Source organism: Narcine bancroftii, chromosome 9, assembly GCF_036971445.1.
Source record: "Narcine bancroftii isolate sNarBan1 chromosome 9, sNarBan1.hap1, whole genome shotgun sequence".
NCBI lineage: Eukaryota > Metazoa > Chordata > Chondrichthyes > Torpediniformes > Narcinidae > Narcine > Narcine bancroftii.
The window spans coordinates 56,754,292-56,776,642 of NC_091477.1; the positions used below are offsets into that span (position 1 = coordinate 56,754,292).

The 22,351-nt window shown below is 44.1% G+C and overlaps 1 protein-coding gene and 1 long non-coding RNA gene across 2 annotated transcripts in view; one reads left to right on the forward strand and one right to left on the reverse strand.

Moving 5' to 3' along the window:
• The window catches only part of LOC138743670 (receptor expression-enhancing protein 2-like), a 148,860-nt gene that overhangs the window by 20,240 nt on the left and 106,269 nt on the right, over positions 1–22,351 (reverse strand). The window contains exons 3-6 of the mRNA XM_069899245.1: positions 17,083–17,159; positions 13,938–14,058; positions 9,655–9,768; positions 1,490–1,637 (exon numbers count right to left, since the gene is read on the reverse strand). Of these exons, the coding sequence (XP_069755346.1) occupies positions 1,490–1,637; positions 9,655–9,768; positions 13,938–14,058; positions 17,083–17,159 (460 nt within the window). The remainder of the gene's footprint in view (positions 1–1,489; positions 1,638–9,654; positions 9,769–13,937; positions 14,059–17,082; positions 17,160–22,351) is intronic.
• Positions 1–22,351, forward strand: part of LOC138743672 (uncharacterized) — a 57,388-nt gene that overhangs the window by 17,308 nt on the left and 17,729 nt on the right. The window lies entirely within an intron of this gene.

A 22,351-nucleotide genomic window follows, 5' to 3' on the forward strand; every position in this document is an offset into this window, starting at 1 on the left:
TTCAAATTTTGTCAGTTGATGGTACTCGAAATTACCTACAAAATTAATTCTGAATGGTCCATTTACCAAAACATTAATTGTCGAGACGAGCATTCAAATATGCTTTTGTATCAGCTACTGTGAATCTCTCTCAAGACAGAATGGTTTAGTGAACAAAAGCATTATCACTGTGCACTAAAACCAACTCACACGTTCCTACTGTATTTGCAACCACAGTCTATTTGGGTCAGCAGCTGAATATTGAGCATTGTCACGCTGAGCACTAGCTCATCTCAGGACTCTGCCCGTGACTGACCCACGACTGCGACACCAGATCCAACTCCAACAAAGTTTGCAGATGACACAACCGTAATTGACCTCATCAGCAACAACGATGAGTCGCACTACTGAGAAGAGGTGGGAAATCTCCAGAAATGGTGCAAGAGTAAACGTAAGTCTCAATGTGAACAAGATGAAGGAGATGATCGTGAACTTCAGAAGGACCAGGAATCACCATTACACATCACCAACTCTGTAGTAGAGAGAGTGGAGAGCACCAAGTTCCCTGGAGTCCACCTAGGTATTGACCTATTGACAACATCTCCTCACTTGTCAGAAAGGCGCAACAGCGACTCCACTTCCTGAGAAGACTGGGGTGGGCAAGGCTACCAAGAGTGCCCTGGTCGGCTGGATCATGGTGCAGTATGTTGGCTGCAGAAAAATAGATTGTAGGTTAATCCACGGGACCATAAAAGTGGCAGAAAGGATCACTGGAGTCTCCTTCCCCTCCCTCCCTTTCAGACATGATCTATTGGGGTTGTTGTCTGAAGAGGGCATGAAAAATTGAGGACCCCTTCTACCCAGCAGACAGCTGCTCCTGTTGGGGGAAAAGATACAAGAGTATCAGAGCCAGCACCACCAGGTTGAGAATCAGCTTCTTCCCATGAGCAATGTGACAGCTGAACGACTGATGAACTAACTGATGAACCCCCAACTAACCCAGATCTCATGCAAACCCTCCAGGACTCTACTATTTATTGATTTATTTTTATATACTTATAGACATACTGCATCTGTATCATTTGCCTGTATGTGTGTTGTCTGCATGTGTGTTTGCATGCTATTGCAGCGAGGACTAAAGTGCACTGTTTTGTCGGGTTGTATTCATAGAACGGGATGAGAATAGACTTGAACCTGAACCAGGTTTATTGTGGGTAAAGTGCTTTGTTGCTTCAACTAGATTTTGTGGAGATAAGAACCACAGCAGAAATGTACGGAGGAGCTTTAAAAATCAAGGAGTCTTTTCCCAAAGCTGTTAATTGGAGTGCATTCTATAAACATCTCCATTCCAGAATAACCATGTGCCACCAACCATAATCTGATGAGCATCTGTGTAATACTGCTCACCACTCTTTCATGTTGGACTTTGAAATGTGGCAGATCACAGTACCTGAACCTCCCTCCACTCCCCACCCCTCCAATCTGATTGAAACTATGAATCAAAATGTACCAGAATCACTTATTGCTTCCAGAATATTGCTTGTGGACAATCGCATGTGGGCGTCAGAGCTGCGCAGGTGGATTGAGTCTTCATCTCTCAGCAGCGTCAGGTCCTGCATGCTGAAACTCCGCAGCTTGTCCGAGAGCACTCCTTGACCCTAGACGACAAAGCAAATGGGCAATGTTAGCAGCAGGTGAAACCCAACAGCAGAAGGGTGATCAAGGACATCACTGTAACACTCTGGAATAAAAAGCACCAGGCTTGATTTCCTTGAATTCAAGCAACATCTTAATTTAAATAATAGGGTAAAGGGCAGAGTTAGATGTCCTACAGTGGGGAAGATTCTTTACAGGCTTTGCAAAAAAGATATGACCTGCGTGAAGAACCATCAGTTTCTGAAGAACTGACAGATGGTGTGGTGGGGAAGGCGACCCTTGATATTTTATTGCCAGGTTCTGATAGGAGATTTTGAAGTCCTTGCATTCCCACCACAACATCACTTGGCTCTGCCACTAGATATTAAGTGTATACAATGATGCAACCTGCACTCCCTTGGTCAGATATTTATAAAGAAGTCCCTTCAACCCCATGTTTGCTGGGTTTGTGTAACAATGTAGGTGTGAGTGTCAGTTGCGAGAAAGTACAGTGCCCTATTCTGGGATTTGCCTGTTGAAAGGAGAGGTTATGCAGAGAGATTTTAGATTTATTGTCAGAGTATATACATGACATCACATGCCACCCTGAGATTCTTTTTCCTGCAGCAAGGCAGAATTCCCACTTAATGGTAGTGCAAAAAAATAACCTGTACACAAGAAAACAAATAAAGGAATATAAACAAACTGACTGTGCAATACAGAGAACAAAAATCAATAAAGTGCAAAAGTACAAATCTTTAAATAAGTCCCTGATTGAGTTTGTCATTAAGGAGTCTGAACCTGGTGGTGTAAGTCTGTGGCCCCTATACCTCTTTCCTGATGGCAGCAGTGAGAACAGAGCATGTGCTGGGTGGTGAAGGTCTTTGATGATTGCTGCTCCTCTGCGACAGCAGCGTTCCCTGTAGATGTCTTCAATGATGTGGATGGTTTGCCTATGATGTACTGGGCTGTGTCCACTACCTTTTGCAGGGCTTTATGCTCAGGGACATTGGTTTCCCCATACCAGACCATGATAGGCCAGTCAGCACACTTTCCACCACACCTCTGTAGAAATTTTCCAGGGTTTCGGGTGTCATACCAAACCTCCTCAAACTCTTAAGAAAGTAAAGGCGCTGACGTGCTTTCTTCACAATGCCATTAGTGCATTAGGTCCAGGAAAGATCCTTGAGATAGTGACTCCCAAGAATTTAAATTACTCACCCTCTCCATCTCTGATTCCCCCAATGATCAATGGATCTATACCTCTGGTTTAGATCCTGAAGTCAACAGTCTCTTTAGTTGGTGACATTAAGTGCAGGGTTGTTGTTGGTGCACCATTCAGCCAAGTTTTCAATCTCCATCCTGTATACTGACTGATCCCCTTCCTTTATACAACCCATTACCATGGTATTGTCAGCAAATTTGTAGATGACATTATTGTCGTACTGAGCCCCACAATCATAGGTGTAAAGTGAGTAGAGTAGGGGGCTAAGAACACAGCCCTGTGGTGCTCTGGTACTGATGGAGATTGTTCAGAAGATGTTTTTACCAATCTTCACTGATTGTGGTCTAGAGGTGAGGAAATCCAGGATCCAATTACACAGTGGGGTGTTGAGTCCCAGGTCTTGGGTTTGCTGATCAGTTGTGAGGGATGATGGTATCAAATGATGAACTGTAGTTGATAAAAAGCAACTTGATGTATGCGTCTTTGCTGTCCAGGTGTTACAGGGTTTTGTGAAAGGCCAATGAGATGGCATCCACCTTAGACCAGTTGCTGCCTTGGGTGAATTGAAACGTATCCACGTCACTGCTCAGACAAGAGATGATCTGCTTCAATATCAGCCTTTCAAAACACTTCATCACTGTTGATATGAGTGCTACTGGTTGATTTGTTAAGGCAGGTTACTGCACTCTTCTTGGACACCAGTATGATTGATGCCAGTTTGAAACATATGAGTAAAATGCCCTGCTGGGGTGAGATGCTGAATATATCCATGAATACATTGGTTAGTTGGTCAGCACAGAGTTTTAATTCTCAGCCAGGTACTCCATCCAGACCACATAATTTCCTTGGATTCACTCTCCTGAAGGGTACGCGCTCGTCATCCTCAGATACTGACAGGGTGGGATCATCAGGGGACAAGGAGGTGCGGAGTGGTAGTTCTTCCTTATTCTTGTGGTCGAATCAGGTGTAGGAGGCATTGAGTTCATCTGGGAGTGAAGTCTTCCCATCTCCTAATGCATAGGATTTGCTTTTGTAGCAGGTTATGTCACTTCGGCCCAACCACAACTGTTGGGTATCCTTCTTTATTTCCATTTCCATCCAGAAACTCCATTTCACGTGGTAGATGGCTTGTTCCCTGGCCATTCTTTGTTCAGATTATGCTCCCACTGGGAGTGGGAGAAACATTATTTATGAGTACAAATGGGGTTGCTGCAGGGAACAGTTTCTGCTCATATTCATCCCTTAATCCCAGTTTGGGGAGATATTGATCAAATGAACTGCACTCTCCAGGGTGAAAAGCATCGCTCAGGAAATCTATTAAAGGAAGGCCGTGTAATAATGAGTTTATTGTCGTATACATACATCTAATGTACGCATGCCCTGAAATTCTTACTTCTTGCAGCCAAACAGAATTAGAATCAGGATTTATTGCCATGACAAGTTATGAAATTCGCTGTTTTGTGGCAACAATCACAGAGCAAACATTTATATTACAACCATCTTACAACATTACTATAAAAAAGTAAAAATAATACTGCACGAAAAGTAAGGCAGTGTCAGGAATCTGATGGCGATGGGGAAGAAGCTGTCCTTGTGCCGCTGAGTGCTCATCTTTAGGCTCCTGGACATTTTCCCCGATGGTAGCAGATGGTAGCCTGGGTAGTAGGGTCTTTGAGGACAGAGGCTGCTTTTTTAAGACAACCCTCCTTGTAGGTGTCCTTGAAGTCTGGTGCCTGTGATATCACAGGCTGAGTGAACAACCCTCTGGAGTTTGTCCCCAATCTGAACCCCCAACTAACCCAGATCTCAACCACAATCCATACTCCAACCCCAACCACAACCCCAGTCCAAACCCTAACCCCATATCAAACCAAAACCCAAACTCCCTGACTAATCCGAGCCAAGCCCCTAACCAAAACAAGCCCCAATCAAACCACCACCCAACCAACCAAAATAACAAGGCCCCCATCCCAAACACTAACTCATCGAATGACACAAGTATGAATTGAAGTGGATCAGGGGTGAGAGGTAGTCGAGTGGTTTTTTTTTGTACAAGGGTCAATAGATGCCAAGGACCAACCCTCCTCACCAGGGGTGAACAAGGAGACAACACTATCTAAGACATTTGATAGTCCAACTCATACCCAGACCTAACCCTAACCCGAACCCCCCAACTAACCGCAACCCTAACCTGAACCCCAACCCCAACCAAGTACGTAAGATACACCAACTACAACAGCAAACCAACTACACAAAGACATAATATATATAAAGGACAGATACATAAATATATTTTCTCAATTACAGTTAGTGCAGGTAAAAAGGCTGTTTCAGTGGAGCAGATGGATATTTTTGGTGGACCTTGAGTGGTTTATGATCAAGGTAGGATGGGGAACCTTTGTTGAAATGGGACCATGTAAACTTTGCAGCTTCCATGAACTTTTCAGGCTTGTAGTATGTGAATTTTTTGTCCAATATTTTGTTGAGTTATTCATTTCAGCCACACACATACTGCAGCACATTACCACTACATTATCACTAGATAGTCTAACCTAGAACTGACCACTATAGCACAGTACAGGCCTTTTAGCCCTCCATGAATTGCCAACCTTCTATTCCTACCAAAAAATACTAAACCCTCCCTACCTTTCAACCCTCTATTTTCCTTCCATGTGCCTGTTGGCCAGCCTGGTTGGCATAGCTTTACAGTGCCAGCAATCAGGTCCTGCACTGTCTGTAAGGACTTTGTACCTGTCTGTGTGGGTTTTCACCGGGGTTCCAGTTTCCTCCCACTGTCCAAAATGTACCAGGGGTGTAGGTTAATTGGGTGTAAATTGGACGGCACGGATTCATGGGCTGAAGTGGCCTGTTATTCTGTTGTATGTCTAAATTTTTTACAAGAGCGTCTCTTAAATGCCCCTAATGTTTCAGCCTCCACCACCATCCCTGGCAAGGCTTTCCAAGTACCCCCAACTCTGTGTAAAAATCCTACCCTTGATGTCTCCCCTAAACTTTTCTCCCTTCATCTTGTGCAGATGCCCTCTGCTGTGTGCTACGCCTGTCCTGGGGAAAAGGTGCTGGCTGTTCACCTTATTTATACCTCTCATAATCTTGTAGACCTCAATTAAGTCACCTCTTGTCCTCCTTCACTCCAAAAAGTCCCAACTTCACTAACTTTGCCTCATAACATCCTGGTAAATCTCCTCTACACTCACTAGGTGTGTAGGCTAATTGGATGGCATGGATTCGTGAGCTGAAATGGCCTGTTACCATGCAGTATGTGTAAATTTTTAAAAATTCAGATGCCTAACCCACTAAATTAGTGATTTTTGCTCCAGATTCCAGCATCTGGACTCTCTTGGAATATCATTGCAAATGTCCCCATCTAAGTAATCACTGATAATTTCCAAAGTGAGCCTTGCATTTGTTGAAAGTACTTGTGATATATTGAGCTGGTTCAGTTAACCTGGCAGATGTTAAAACCATGGACCATCCCTTCCTCTATGGAGAGAGAGAGAGAAAATTCACATTCAGAATCACTAATTCACATGGTTGCTGCCTTGTGTTTGGGTGCCATAAATATTGAGGTTTCCTTTCCAAACCAACCACGCTGTTGTCCTCATTCTGGTGTCATGTACTACTTCATAATCAGAGAAGGTTAGTACGCTCTAATTCTATTGCTCTCCAACTGAGGTCAGTTACAAGGCAACCAAGGTTAGTGAGATTGTGACTGGGGCTCTAATGAACCTTTCCAGGAACTTTTCTGGGGGGGAAAAATTGCCCTTCACCAATGACATCGCTCCTCTCTTCGATGCTTGTGATTTCAGCAGTTGAAGAATTTTCATCTGATATTCACTGACCGCAATATTACTTGGCTTCTTCCTGCCTCGAACTGTATTCCTGGGAGTTTAGGGCTTGACAGAGTAGACATGGATAGGTTTTCCCGAGTCGGAGAATCAAAAACAAGTGAAAATTAGGGGCTGATCATTTAAAATTGAGGAGCTTAGATACTCCTTCTCTCAGAAGGCTGTGAATCTCTGCCTCATTCATTGCTGAAGGCCAAGCCAGTACATATTTTTTAAGGTGGAGTAGATAAGATTAAGGAATTTAATGGGGAATGTTATGGGGAAATGCCACAGAAGAGGAGTTGAGGCCTTTATGAACAGTCACAATCATGATGAATGGTGGGCCAGGCTTAAGGGCTCAAGTGGCTCCCATTATAACATGGAACATTATAGCTTTGGCCATCCATGTCATGCTGACCCATATATTCCTCCTAAAAAAACCACTAACCCTCTCTATCTCATAACCCTCTATTTTTTTTCATCCATGCTTCTGTCTAAGAGTCTCTTAAATGCCCCCAATGTTTCAACTTCCACCACTATCCCTGCAAGGCATTCCAGGCACCCACAACTCTCTGTGTAAAAAACATACCCCTGATGTCTCCCCTAAACCTCCCTCCCTTAATTTTGTACACACATCCACTGGTGTTTGTTGTTCCTGTCCTGGGAAACAGGTGCTGGCTGTCCATAATGCCTCTCATAATCTTGTAGAGCTCTAGCAAGACTCCTACATTCCAAAGAGAAATGTCCCAGCTCTGCCAACCTTGCCTCATAAGACTTGTTTCCCAATCCAGGTAACATCCTGGTAAATTTCCTCTGCACCCTCTCTCCATAACTTCCACATCCATATGAGGTGACCAGAATTGAACACAATACTTTATAGAGTGGCAACATGACCTCTCTACTCCTGAACTCAATCTCCCTATTAATGAATCCCAGCATCTCAAAGGCCTTAACTCTCCTATCAACCTGTGCGGCGACCTTGAGGGAAACATAGATTTGGACCCCAAGGACCCTCTGTTCATCCATTCTCTTTTTTTTAAATATTTTATTTTTTTCCCCATAAATATAATAGCAAACTCTCCAATATCAATTAAACTTTTTCTTTCATAAAACAAACAAAACAACCCTTCACCCCTTCTATTTTTACAATATAAATCCATACACCATCAGGGCTCACATTTATATTGACCATAAAAAAATTCTATATGGGGGAGTCACTTGCATTTATACCGTAGCAACATCTATTATTGTCCTTTTTATTATTGTAGTTATAGTTAAAATTGGGTCCCTATATGATCCAAATATGGCTGCCACATCTTAATAAATATGTCATATTTGTTCTTTAAGTTGTATGTAATTTTATATACAGGTATCCAACTATTCATCTCAGCGGGTCATCATGCACTATGTAGAGGGGAGTCAGATTTCCAAACAATCGCAATACATTTCTTAGCCACAGTTAAGGCTATATTACCAAATGAAATTGAGAATTTAGTTAATTTATTGTTAATTTCAATAAAGTTGTCCAAAAGATAAAGCTCTGGATCGTCCTTGAAGACCACCCCTGTAATCCTTGTTAATATTTCAGTAATATCCTTCCAGAAAGGTCTCACCTTTGCACATGACCACGTAGCACGTAAAAACATTCCTATTTCTGTCCCGCACCCAAAACACATCTCCAATATTTTCAATTTTGATTTATGTGATTTCTGAGGTGTGAGATATAATTGGTGCAGGAAGTTATATTCATATCTTCCATTTATAATTGACACTAGACTATCCAAACACCAATCAGACCAGCATCTTTCCATTATTGCCACAGCTGGATCCGACTTCCATCTCTCTCTCAATCTCTGTAAACTTGGTTTCGCACATTCATTCTGGAGAGCATAGTACATCTTAGTTATAAATTTAGGTGTATTCCCCAACCAAATAATTCATTCCATTTCACTAATTTCAAGTGGAGCCAAACTTGACCCCCATTTTTCTCTTAGGAACAATTTTAGCTGGAGAAAACAAAAGAAAGCCCCATTAGCTACTCCATATTTATTTCATAATTGCTCAAAAGACACAAGAGATCTTCCACATAACAATCATTAATATATCTTATTCCTTTATCATTACCAGGAATTCACTATTTTGTTGCCCAGATTCATGGGCAGCAACATATTTTTAAAATAATGGTGATGTCCCTGCTTTATTCCCAATACACTCATTGATTTCTTGTCATATTCTAATCATATGTATTAATATAGGGTTATCTGTCTTTTTTGTATTAACTTTCCACTTGTAAATAAAGTCCTCCTCTTTTATTGAATTCAGATCCAAGAGGGGGGACTCTTATCTTCAATGAAGAAGGATTAAAATCTTCCTTGTGCTGATACTGCTTAAAATCTGGAAGCCAAAGTCCTTCCAATTTATAATCCCATGTTAGCTTTTCCAATGAAATTCTCAGCACTTTGCTATTCCATAGGAATCACCTTATGTAATTATTTAATAATTTAAAGACATTTTTAGGTAGTGCAATAGGTGAGGGGGAGAAACCTGCAGCACGAGTCAGGCGGGCAGGAGACCAGTGGTGTGAGTCGGTGGGCGGGGGGGAGACGGCAGTGCGAGTCGGGCGGGTGGGAGACCGGCAACACGAGTCAGGTGGGCGGGGGGGTAGACAGCAGCACGAGTCGGGTGGGCGGGGGGGTAGACAGCAGCGCGACTGTAAGGGGGTGGGGGTGGATACCGCAGCACAATTTAAATCTGCCTTACCGAAATCAGAAAATTCCAAAATTCGGGACACACTGTCCCCCAAGAGTTCCGGATAAAGGATTGTGTACCTGTACATAGAGTCAGAACTAATTCATTGCCATCTGGTGGAATGGAAGAGTTTATTACTTCCACATGAAGCCTGGAGGTAGAGCCCAACAATTACTCAACATAACGTTGTCAAAATAATGGGTGAATGCCGTTTATTATTACCTTAGCTGCAGCAGTTACTGCAGCATTGGCAGCGAGATTTAGTCCACGTTTTCCAAACCGCATCATCGTCTGATAGCTGCGATCTTTGGCTTGGCTGATGTACTCATCAATTTCCTATGCAAGAGGAGGTGAATTAGAATAAAAAGGGAATAACTATCAATTGAAATCTACAACACATCTAGAATTGTAAGCTTTCAACCTTGACAAGTATCCAGCGCCCAGGGAGCATCAATATACCTTCACCAGAGCACCAACAATATCTTAATTCATTCATTCAGGTAAAAAGGTACCAGGATTAGACATTCTCAATGTGTTGCCAATTGCTGATTTGAATATGTTCCTTGGGCTTACTGCAACCATACACTCACCCACTCAATACCAAAGACAGAATCTCACCCAGCACCCCCAACAGTTCCAGTCTAACTGTTTTATTTCTCTTCCAATGTTCCCGGTGTGGAGTCTTCTACCTCTGGTTTTCCCATTTGTGGGTCAGTGTGATGCTTGACCTCTCCCTTTGGCCTGTTACAACCATGATATTTGATAATGTTCCCCATTCCCCTCAAATAAGCCAGCTTAAATAGACATAATTAGCTCAGCAGTGTTGGAATTTTGAAACCACATCACATCTTAATGTTTGCAAGATCGATGGAACTAAATATGTTCACAGGTAACTGCAGGGAAATTGGAGTCATGCCACTCTCATGAATATCATGTGGAGTTACAGGTAGACCCTGATTTACAATGGTACTCCCATCGTAACTCGAAAATATCGTAAGTTGGAAAAATACTGCAGTCTATCATTTTTTATAATTAAACATTGAAACCCTTTATTCAAAAAACATTTACATATAAAAAATCATTACTGTAATGTACACAGCAACCAGGGAAAGGACCCCCGGTCGGGTGTCGGATGCACGGGCGGCCAGGGAGAGGACCCACCGTTGGGAGCTCAGATGGGTGGGCGGTCAGGGATAAGTCCTGAGATCGGGAGCTCGGATGTGCAAGTGGCCTGGGCGTCAGGAGTTTGGATGTGTGGGCGGCTGGGGAGAGGATGCAGAAAACCTTTGTTCAAAAGCTACAGAGACTGCTATCTTATGCTGAAGACTACTCTCGCGCGATGCTGCAATCATCCAGCATTGGGAGAGAGTTGCGTCACTGCACCGTATCAGAACTCGATATTGAAACTACAGATTCTAACCATAGTAACTTTATAATATCGTAAGTCAGGGTTTATCCGTATTGGAATGTTTACCCAAATCTACATTCAGGTACGAAGTATTCATGCAGCAAGTCAACAGAAATGCAAGTCAAGGTCAGTACAAGGAAAATTATTCACCCCCTATTTGTTCTTCAGAAAATGCAGATGCAGAGGGTTGAGAGCTTTCATGTCAGTGAGAGGAGGTCGACAGGTAAAAAGGCTTCACTCGCTGCGCATTCTGACTCATGAAATGACAGGCACTTGTTTTGCAGATGGGAGCTCATTGGCTCAGAAATTATTTTAACCAAAACAGTAATGGTGGAATAGCAGAAAAACCCCAACTGAGCTTAGAACGACATCGTTTTGCCAGAAACTCCTGATTACACAATCATCACATTTACATTTCTTGTTGAGGAAGGAAATAATTCGTTGGTCCTGTAGTGGCGACTACACACAGAAAACACCACTGGACTCGGTGGGGTTTCCAGTAGAACTATTTATTTGAATTTCACGTGCGCCCCTTTAAGGCCAACGGGAGTTCCGCCCCACGCAGCAGTGACATCATCACATGGCCCAGGACGCGAGCAGTGGAGGCAGAGAGTAAGCCCTGACGGCATCATCTTCTGCAGCTGCCCCGTCAGCTTGGCGGTACAAACGGGGCCGGTTCGCTTACAGAGATGTGCGCCACCACACAACCCCCCTCCCCCCGATCCAGCTTACGCGTCCCGCTGCTTGGGCGGTCAGTCCCTCCGTTTGGTTTGTGCTGTTTGCACAGGCTGGCTCAAGTCCATGTGCGCCGTCCAGTCGACAGTGCAAATTCCTCCCTTCCCCCAATGTCCAGAGTAAAGGTTTTGCCCGATCGCTGGAGGACCTTGTACGGGCTCTCGCACGGGCGCTGCAGAGGGGACGGGTGCGGGCCTTGCTGGACGAACATGAACTCCGCCGAGTCCAGCTCTTTGGGGACGTTCGTCAGGTGTTAACAAGGTGAGTTTGCTGCGGAGGTCCGAGAGAAGCATCGGGGCCTCACCTTCCGATCTGGCATCTGCTCCGAGAAACTCCCCTGGTAGAAACAGCAGTGCACCATAGACGAGCTCTGTGAACGAGACTTGGAGGTCTTCTTTCGGGGCCGTTCGTATGCCAAACAGGATCGGGCCTTGTGCTCTTGTGCGGGTCTCAAGGGCGGTCAGGGGTAGCACGCTCAACTCTGCTCCAGTGTCCACCAGGAAACACCGACCATTGGTTTTGTCCACCACATGGAGGAGGTTTTTCGTGTGGCCAGTGTCGCGGCCATCAGCAGCGGCAAGCCCAGTCGTTTCCCTGGTATGAGCAGGGTTGGTGGCATTTGCGGGCTTGTGCTCCCCAGTGCTGGTAATAGAAACACCAGGTTGTCTGGTGCTCCTCGATCTTCTGTCTGGGGACAGATTGTGGTTGGCTGGGCGCAGGGTGGGCAACCTGGTTCATAGTGACCTTGTTCTCTCGTTTTGTCCCCACAAAACGTCAGCGCGGGCTGCGACCTTCCTGGGGTCTGAGAAGTCCTCGTCTGCTAGCAGGAGCTGGATGTCCTCTGGCATTTGTTCGAGGAAGGCTTGATCAAACATTAGGCAGGGCTTGTGACCCTCTGCCAGTGCGAGCATTTCATCCATCAACATGGACAGGGCTCTGTCCCCCAGGCCATTGAGGTGCATCAGCCTGGCTGCGCGCTGCCAACGGGAGATTCCGAAGGTGCTAAGGAGGAGAGTTTTGAGGGTGATGTATTTGCCCTCCTCAGGACGATCGTGGATCAGGTCATCCACTCTGGCTGCCGCTTCTTCATTGAGGACACTCACCACATGGTAGAACATAGTGGAGTCCAACGTGATCTGCCGAAGTCGAAACTGAATCTCCACCTGCCCGAACCACATGCAGGGCTGGTGAGTTTGAAAGGAAGGAGCTTTACTGAGACGGCGCTGATTGCCGAAGAGTCCATGTTTGGAGACCAGATATCATCTGGGCTCTTCAGGGTCACCAATGTAGCGGCTGCTACACACAGAAAACAACACGAGACTCAGTGGGGTTTCCAGTAGAACTGTTTATTTGAATTTCATGCGTGCCCCTTTAAGGCCAATGGGAGTTCTAGCCTGCGCAGTGGTGACGTCATCATGTGGTCACAAGCCCTGCCTAATGTTTGATCAAGCCTTCCTCGAACAAATGCCAGAGGACATCCAGCTCCTGCTAGCAGACGAGGACTTCTCAGACCCCAGGAAGGTCACAGCCTGCGCTGATGTTTTGTGGGGACAAAACGAGAGAACAAGGCCACTATGAACCAGGTTGCCCACCCTGCGCCCAGCCGACCACAATCTGCCCCCAGACAGAAGATCGAGGAGCACCAGACAACCTGGTGTTTCTATTACCAGCGCTGGGGAGCTGTGGCCTAAGCTACAAGGCAGAGAGTAACCCCTGATGGCACCATCTTCTGCAGCTGCCCCACCAGTGTGGCGGTACAAACGGGGCCGGTTCACAACAAGAGATGTGCGCCGCCACACGACCAATTTCACACTACCAAACGGGACCAGTTCACTCACAGAGATGTGCGCCGCCACACAACCAAATTCAGCTGAAACTCAAGGTGAAGATTGCTCAAATAACGTTATCGATGAAGAGTAAACATAAGGTTCGGAGATAGATGGGTAATATTTATCCCAGAAATAAAATGTGATGGAACAACATGTCAATAATTTGCAATAAATGACAAAATTAATGGCCAACATTTATAGTTATCACTTCTGCTTATGAAATTTTTGCAATAAATTACACATTTTCAATTCAGAAAGATCATGCTCCTGACTGATAAATACTAAAGAAAGAGGCAAAATGAGAATAAGTTCACTCACTGGGTTTTCATTGGTAATAAATACTGGCTGGACAAGATCATCCTTTAGTAGAATAATCTCCAATTATAATCTTGTTATACAATGTCTATGGAAACCTAGACCCTTTCTAAAACTTTCCTCTGCTTTAACAGCAGCGTAAACTTGAACATTTGGTGATACCACGGATTTTAGACATGAATGGTGTAAAGATTGCAATCCAGCCGAATCAGTGATACCTTCTCTTTGCTGGACAAGGTGGGGTGGACGAACTTTCTGTATAGAACGCTGGAGCCTCTTGTGTATGGAGACAGCAACCAGATTACAAAAGCTATCTTCAACTCAAAGTAAAATGGAAACCTGTGGGGGCATAATAGAAAAATAATTGATCAAAAAGATTGAGGTGTGTGGCATAGATCAAAGCTCACACTCAATTGGAGGGAGAGCAAACACGTTTATTAGCTTACAACACAGGTATGATTCATGAACAGGCTTCAGAGGTGTTCAGGGTTTAGGCGGGAAACCCGGGTTATATACGGGCCCCGGAGGAGGAGGTGGGAGGTGGGACCAGTCATCAGTACAGGACACTTCTAGTGAATACCAGTTCACTACATTCACCCCTTCCTTCTGTGGATGAAGAGAACAAGGATCAGAAGCCAGTAATAGACACAGAAGAGAAATATTTACATCACTATTTAAAATTCAGGCGGTCCAGGGGTCTGGAGATCCTGGTGAAGCGCCTTAGTACTGGAGGGCCTTGGACTCCTTGAGTCTCCTAGTCCAACTGTGATGGAAGAGTAGTGGGATGGGGCTCTAGCTTGATGATAGAGGGGGGTTCACTCTCCTCCTGAACCGGTTCCCCTGAGGCCCTGAGCAGGGGTGGGGAGAAAATGTTCAGTAGCTCGTAGGGCACCTGAGGCAATGGATCCTTGGTTCCGGCGGGTGCCAGGGCTCTGATGAAGACGGTGTCCTCCCTGCCATCTGGGTACACCACATAGGCATACATGGGGTTGGCATGGAGCAGTTTCACCCTTTCCACCTGGGGTTGGTCTTGCTTCTCCTCAGGTGCTTCCTGAGAAGGACCAGATCAGGACTAGTGAGCCAGGCTGGGAGTGTAGACCCTGATACCGACCTTCTGGCGAATGTAAACATGAGCTCATGAGGAGTAGCATTGGTCGCAGGGCAGAGTAGCGACTGAATTGAGTGGAGGTCGATGGGGTTGACATCCTTCCAGCACGAGTCTGGAAGGCCTTTTTGTTTTAGAGCAAGTTTGACAGACTTCCAGATCGTGGTGTTCTCTTTTTCAACCTGCCCGATCCCAAGGGGGTTGTAACTGGTAATCCTGCTGGACGTGATTCCCCTTACCAGCAGGTACTGACGCAGCTCGTCGCTCATGAAGGCTGAGCCCCAGTCACTGGGATATAGCTGGGATAGCCGAACAGGGTGAAAATAGAGTCTAGGGCCTTCATAACAACATGGTGGACATGTCTGGGTACAGGATGATGAATGGGAAGCAGGAATACTCATTGATAACCGAGAGAAAGTAAATGTTCCTGTTTATGAAGGAGAAAGGTCCCTTAAAATCAATGCTGAGCTGTTCAAAGGGCCTGGATAATTTAATCAAGTGCACTTTCACAGGGTTACAAAAGTGCAGCTTGCACGCAGAGCAGACCTGGCGTGACCTGGTCATTTCCCTGATGTCTTCTATTGAATAGGGCAAATTGCAGGACTTGACAAAATGAGCCATGTGGATGACCCCGGATGCCAGATCTCATTATGTATGGTCCACATTTGGCCAGTGTGTGTGGAGGCACAGCATTCCCTGGACAAGGCATCTGGAGGGTCGTTAAGTGTTTCCTGGCAGGTAGGTGATGTAAAAACTGTAGGTGGAGTGTTAGATCCTCCACCTACCAATTTTGCCATTCTTGATTTTTCCTCTCTTGATATTGCTGAACATGAATGTGACCAAGCACTGGTCTTTGAGGAGTGTAAATCTTCTACCAGCCAGGTAGTGCATCTAGTGCCTTATGGCTTCTACAATGGTTTGAGCCTCCTTTTCCACACATGGGTTCCAGAGCTTGTGGCCTTGAAGAAAAAGGCAACCAGCCTGCCCACCTGATTGAGGCTAGAGGCAGGCACTGGGTCTCCGTCGAAGCATTGCTTTCCATTTGGAAAGGTACATTTTCATCTTCTGCATGCATGGGGGCTTTCACAGTATAACTTTGGAAGTAATTAAAAGCCATCTGGGCTTTGGCTGAAAGGGGGAAAGTTGTGGCCTATAAGAGGGGACGAACCTTCTCGGTGAATTGAGGGACCCTCTGGGCATAACATGAGAAAAACTCCAGACATCTCCTCAAAATCTTTGTGGTCCTAGGGAGGGAAAGATCTAACAGGGGGAAATTCCTATCAGGGTCTGGGTCAATGAAACCATTCTCCACCACGTAGCCAAGGATAGCCAGTCGTGTAGTCCTGAATACACACTTGTCAGAATTATAGGTGAGATTCAGGGCTCTCGCCAGATGGAGAAAGCTCTGGAGATTGGCATCATGGTCTTCCACAGTGTGCCCCAGATGGTACATAGTCGAGGTGGGGGAAGGTAGCCTTTAACCTCTACTCATCTACCATCCTATCCATCTGCTACTGGAAAATAGACACCCCATTGATAACACCAAAAGGGACCCTCTGGAACTGATAGAGTTGACTCTTAGCCTCAAATGCCATGTACGGGTGGTCCTCAGAATGGATTGGCAACTGGTCATAGACAGCTTTCAGGTCAATAGTCGAATACACCCAATACTGCGTGATATCGTTCACAATATCTGAAATATGAGGGAGGAGGTATGCATCCGGGAGTGTGTATCTGGTCATTGTTTGGCTATAGTCAATCACTAACCTGGACTTGTTTTCCCCCTTTACATCCACCACTTGTGCTCTCCACGGGCTGGTGCTGGGTTTGATGATCCCCTCCTCCATCCAGCAGGCACTGGGTCTCCGTCTTTATAAACACTCTGTCTGCCTCACTGTACCTCCTTCTCTTGGTGGCAAAAATGCAAAACAGGGGGCTGGAAAACCTTTGTGTTTCTTCACAGAGTGTCCAACATTTGGAATAGTCTTCTCAACAGGAGTAAAATCTTCAATCAAGTGGGAAATGTGTTCAGAAAAGCAAGGATCTCTTGCCTGGAGGTATGAGCTGAATTTTGAATCTGTCGCTTGTCCAGTCTCTGGGTGGGGGCAAGTTCTGACTTGCAGCAAAGCTGCACAAAATTCAGCAAGAAGTGAAATGCACCCATGGCTACATGCCTTGGTGTGCACATAAATGTTCCATAATATTTTACATATTAGTTTCAGAACATCACATAACTATTTCTATACTTTCCTACTCACCATGACAGGATTAAGTCCGTGACAGTTTCTGTTGTAGTAAAAAATGCAAATACAATCCAATACATCATCCACTTCACCTGAAAATGAGAGAAACACAGTGTTAGCAGTCCACTCCCACGCTGTCATGTCTGTCCAAGGACTCATGCACGGCCAAACCAAGGTCACCTGTAAATTGGAGGAGCAACACCTAATATTCTGTCTTGACACTCTCCAAATGAACGGCATCAATGGCAACTTTTTCAGATTCTGTTAGACCACTCCCCGTTCTCCCTCTCTTCCCTATTTCCCATATCTCCTTTCCTTCAGTTCTCCATGCCCTTGCATCTCCATTCACAGAGCTATGCTCCTCCCCTGTTTTCTGTCATGCACACCCTCCCTCATCCACCTATTACAGTAAAATGGCCATTAACGGCACCTACAGGGGTTGCAGTTGCCGAAAATGCAAATTTGCTGGTTGACTGAGTCTCACTCTGACAATGTCTAACTACAATCCCCAGCAAAGTTGGCGTAATGGTTAGCACAATGCTGTTGCAGTGCCAGCGATCAGGACCTGGGATGAATCCCATGCTGTCTGTAAAGGGTTTATACGTTCTCCCCATATCTGTGTGGGTTTTCCCTGGGGGCTCCAGTTTCCTCCCACCGTTTAAAACATACTGGGGGTTGTAGGTCAATTGGATGTAATTGGGTGGCACGAGCCTGTAGGCCAAAAGGGCCTGTTACCGTGCTGTATGACTCATTTAAAAGGAAATTCTAAAATAATTTGGAAAAAAATCAGTGTTGTAGTCTTTAATTACTGGTATGTAAAGCTCACTTTAATCAAATAATTCCTGTAACTTACAATGCTTAAATTTAAATTTGAACCCCAGTGGCTGGCGGTGTAACAGCGTTGCACTAACTGCTACGCTAACCATGTTGCCGTCATAATTTCCCCCTTTCCCCAGATAAAGTCTTATTAATATACTTAATAATGTACTAATAAAGGTAAAGACTCTTATCAGGCAGAGATAGGGAGACACTTTGGGAGAGTCACGCCAGCAATGAGCGGCATCGGCCGGCTCTTCGTCCTGGGCACTGCCATTCAATTCAACACAACTGTTGAAACTATTTGAACAACTGCTGTGGTCAGGGCATGGCCGGGGCCCTCCGCTGGCTGAATGTTTGCTCCCAAGGGCTTGTGTGTTGTTTCGGAGAACATTAACTTTTACAATTTTAAACTTTTATTTATAACTTTATTTCTTTTTTTAAATTATTTCCTCAACTTTTTTTCCTGCTGTTTGAGTTTCCAGTTGATTGAATGGCAGATAATAAGGATTTTAGTGACCCACAGCTTGTGGGCCTGTGCTCCTCCCCCTGCCCCATCCCCCGCCATTTTGTTGGTACACTTTTCTGATACCTTGATGAAGGGCTTAAGCCCAAAATGTCGGTTCTGTATCTTTCTCTTTGCTATAAAGGACACTATTGTACCTGCTGAGTTTCTCATGTGTTTTCTTCAACCACCGAGTCTGCAGACTTTCCTGGTTTACTTCCCTGTTAGCCAACAGTCTATTTAACCCCCTCCCCCAATTTGTTGAATGAATGACCCGAATATATTTCTTATCTTCTTAATTTGTAACAATTATGCAATAAACAACCCTCACTTTTCTTCATAACAAGTCATATTGATTATATTGTAATTATCAACCTGTTAAACAATTGAGGACTCCACCCATTTACAGGATCCTACCAACTAAACACACACTTTGAATTTTGCAAGTATATTGAGATACTATTGGTTAACAACATTTACAAATTGATAATAAAATCACATTCTTCCAAAATGCTGGAACAGGCAAAGATTTTTGCAAACGATTTCTAATGTCCTTGCGTGAATGTTGCGTGTGTAGTACCCTTTCAATGCCACTAGATGTCAGTAACATGCCAATCAGAGAACGCTGCAGTGAGGAAAGAGGCCATTTGGCCCAAATTGACCAAGATGCCCATCGAAGATGGTCCCCATTTTTTTTTTGCATTTTGATCATATCTTTTAAATGTCGTAATTATATTTGAAGTATTAGAGGCAGCACCACCAGGCTGAGGAACAGTTTCTTCCCATGGGCAGTGAGAATGCTGGACGACCAAAGGAACTGCTCACACTGACCATCCAAGACTCTCATTTGTACAAAACAATATTTTGTTATATATTTGTATCGATAAAATACGTGTCCTGCATATATATTGGTCTGTGTGTCTGTGCACCGAGGACTGGAGAATACTGTTTCATCAGGTGGCCTTGGTACAATCAGATGCCAATAAACTTGACTTGACTGTATGCATCTCTACCACTGGCAGCTCCTTCCATCTATCCACCACACAGATGGGTGAAAAAGATGCTCTTCAGGTGCCTTTAAAATCTTACCCCCTTACTTTAAAGCCCCTTGTTTTAGACTTGTAACAAAGACTTTAATTGTCCTCACTGACTGAACATTCAACAGTATCACTGTTAAAGCACAAAAATTTAGCATCACTACTGCTGGTGTCACCATCTTCAAATAATGCATCGTCCTCAGTGCCATCAAGGGCATTACTAATTCCATACTTCTTAAAACCCTTAAATATAATTCCAGCTCTTGCAGTGTCCCAGGAAGTCTTCATTCACTTTCACATCTGTGTATGGTGGGCGTTTCACTATTCCTATTCATGTTGGTGCATGATCCTTTACTCCCATCCATTTGTTCCAGTGTTCCCTCATATTATTTTTAAATCGCTTGTTTATACACACATTTAAAGGCTGCAATTGGCTCGTCAGACAACCAGGAATAACAGCTCCCTGGATTTTCAGTTCACGCGCTTTTTCTTAGCGTCTTCAGTTCTGTGTGCCCTGAACTGACCTCAGATCAGAAGTGCAGGTTTTTTTTTAAAAGAGTCTAACAGCACGCCTTTGCCATATTTTCTACAACCATAATTTGATTCCAGCCTCATCCATCCAGCCTTTTGGATGAACATGAATGAACACATCGCCTGGTATTTTTTTCTTTGCGATGAGTCTTTCTTTTAAATATTACCAACAGTGGCAGTTTTGTGCCATCAGCACCACAGGGCAGAACTTCTATATAATGCATCTTCATGACCAGTGGTTTTAACTACAATGGTTTTAGCTCCTTTAATGCTCACAGTTTTGTTGGACAGTACATTGAATGTTACTGGAACGTCATCCTTGTTCCCTGTTTGGCTCAGTTCGAGACAAGTTTGTTTTCGTGCATGTATTACAAAGTTATGAAAGTAATATGTTGTCTTCATAATCCACTGGCCTTTTCTGTGCAATGGTTGTTTTAATACGCATTGATAGACCGTGCCATTTCTTGAATCGGTATCACCAACCTTCAGTTCTAGTATAATCCTTATGCTTTTGATCTCCTAATCTCCTGGCCTCATGCATTATCATCTTGGTAGAAATGCATTTCCCTGATTCTCTTTCATTTAGCACCTAGATTTTGTGGCCAACGAGGGGCTGGGTAATGAAGGTTACGTTTACCTCTTTTAGCAGCCTCGAGCCATTTTTCTTTCTTTCTCCATGCATGAATCATTTTTGCTGTAGGAGGTGCGCCAAAGATTTTAGCTGCTACTCTATTACTGTGCTCCTTAGCATACGTTACAACTTTTAGTTTTTATACAGTAGTGTAGCTTGAGCACTTTCCTACAGTCACCATCTTACAGATGAAAGCCTCCTCTACAGTTCCCAAAATGGTGGATCCAAAATTACTCCTTCACCCTTAGGACCCCATGTAGTTTTTGAGGCAGTTTTTGGGGTTAAAAGGGGGGTCTTATATGGTGTCATATACGGTAACTACATTTTTAAGCAGTCAAAGACTAGTTGGGTGCTACGCATACACCTGCTCCTGGTATCACGATGCATCTAGAAGTAATATTTTGGGCCTAGGTTCCAGATTCTATTCTCTGAAGTGTCTATCTAGCCGCCAACTATGAAACTGAAGGTACGTTGGTACTGCGCTGTTCTGAGACCCCCAGAGAGTTTCTTTGCTACAGCACTCTGGGTAGTGCAGACAGAACACTGACGAGATGATTAGGTGAGGTGCCACTGGGCTGGGAAGTGAGCAAACCTCTGCCATCCATGTTTCACCTTGTATTTGTGTGTGTGAGTTCTTAGACAACACATGGATGAAGGAAAAGGATCATTACTTTAAAATAGTTGTAAACAGGCCACGAGGCTGCAAACCTTCATTACTGATCTTACATACTGTGTGTCAATCACTGCTGGCAGCCAAGTCTAATCAAACAGTAAGGTATTGCTAGTTGCCCTGCAACCATGATCACTATCATTACATCTCCCTTTCTTAAAAAAGAGCTTACTTTTAACTAACATGTTTTCTTTGAATAACTCTACAATTTTAACTTTAACACCAGGAACTTACATTTTCATTATTATCTATATTGTTAACATTTTTTAAACTTGTTTTGTGTGTTCACATTTACATCACTAAAACTTGAAGAGTGAATAAGATAGCACTATTTCATTCTATAACAGGAGTCTTTATATTTACTCAATGATTCTCTTAAGAGGATTCACATGACTTGATGGTCTCCTGATTGATTGTCCTTGAATCTGAGTTGTTGACTCAGATGATGTCTTCTAAGATGTGTATTCAGGTTGTTCAACAGTATCTGTCTTTCCATCTACTGTGGTTGCTCCCGTTTGAAGGTCTCAACTATTTATTCGCAGAACAGCACCTTCATCTATCTGAACGGTGCATGATCTTGGTTGAACTTCATTAAGGACAGTTCACTTCAGAGTCCATAATTTTGTTTTGTCTTTTAGCCTTACTTGGTCACCAGTGTAGAGTTCCAGTAGGTTTTTAGTTCCTCTGTCAAAGTAATACTTTTGCTTTTCTTTCTGCTGTTCTTTGAACTTCCTCACTTTCTCCCCCTCTTTTGTTTTTAGGAGGTTCTCCTGCATGGGTAGGTTTGATCTTAGCCTATGTCCCAAAAGGAGTTGTGCTGGTGATGTACCACACTCGAGCAGTGGTGTGCGGTATACTAGCATGCTCTGGTAGAAGTCCGTTCCACTGTCTTTTGTCTTGTGTTTTCACTGTCTGTACTGATTATTCCTCTAGACCATTGTGGAAAATGAGGACTTAATGTGGTGTGTACAAAGTCCCATTCTTGGCAAACTGTTGGAATTTTAAATTGCAAAACTGGTGTCCATTGTTTGTGAAGACCTCACTTGCCACGCCATGTCTGGAGATTATGGCTTCCATTCCTGTTATTACAGATC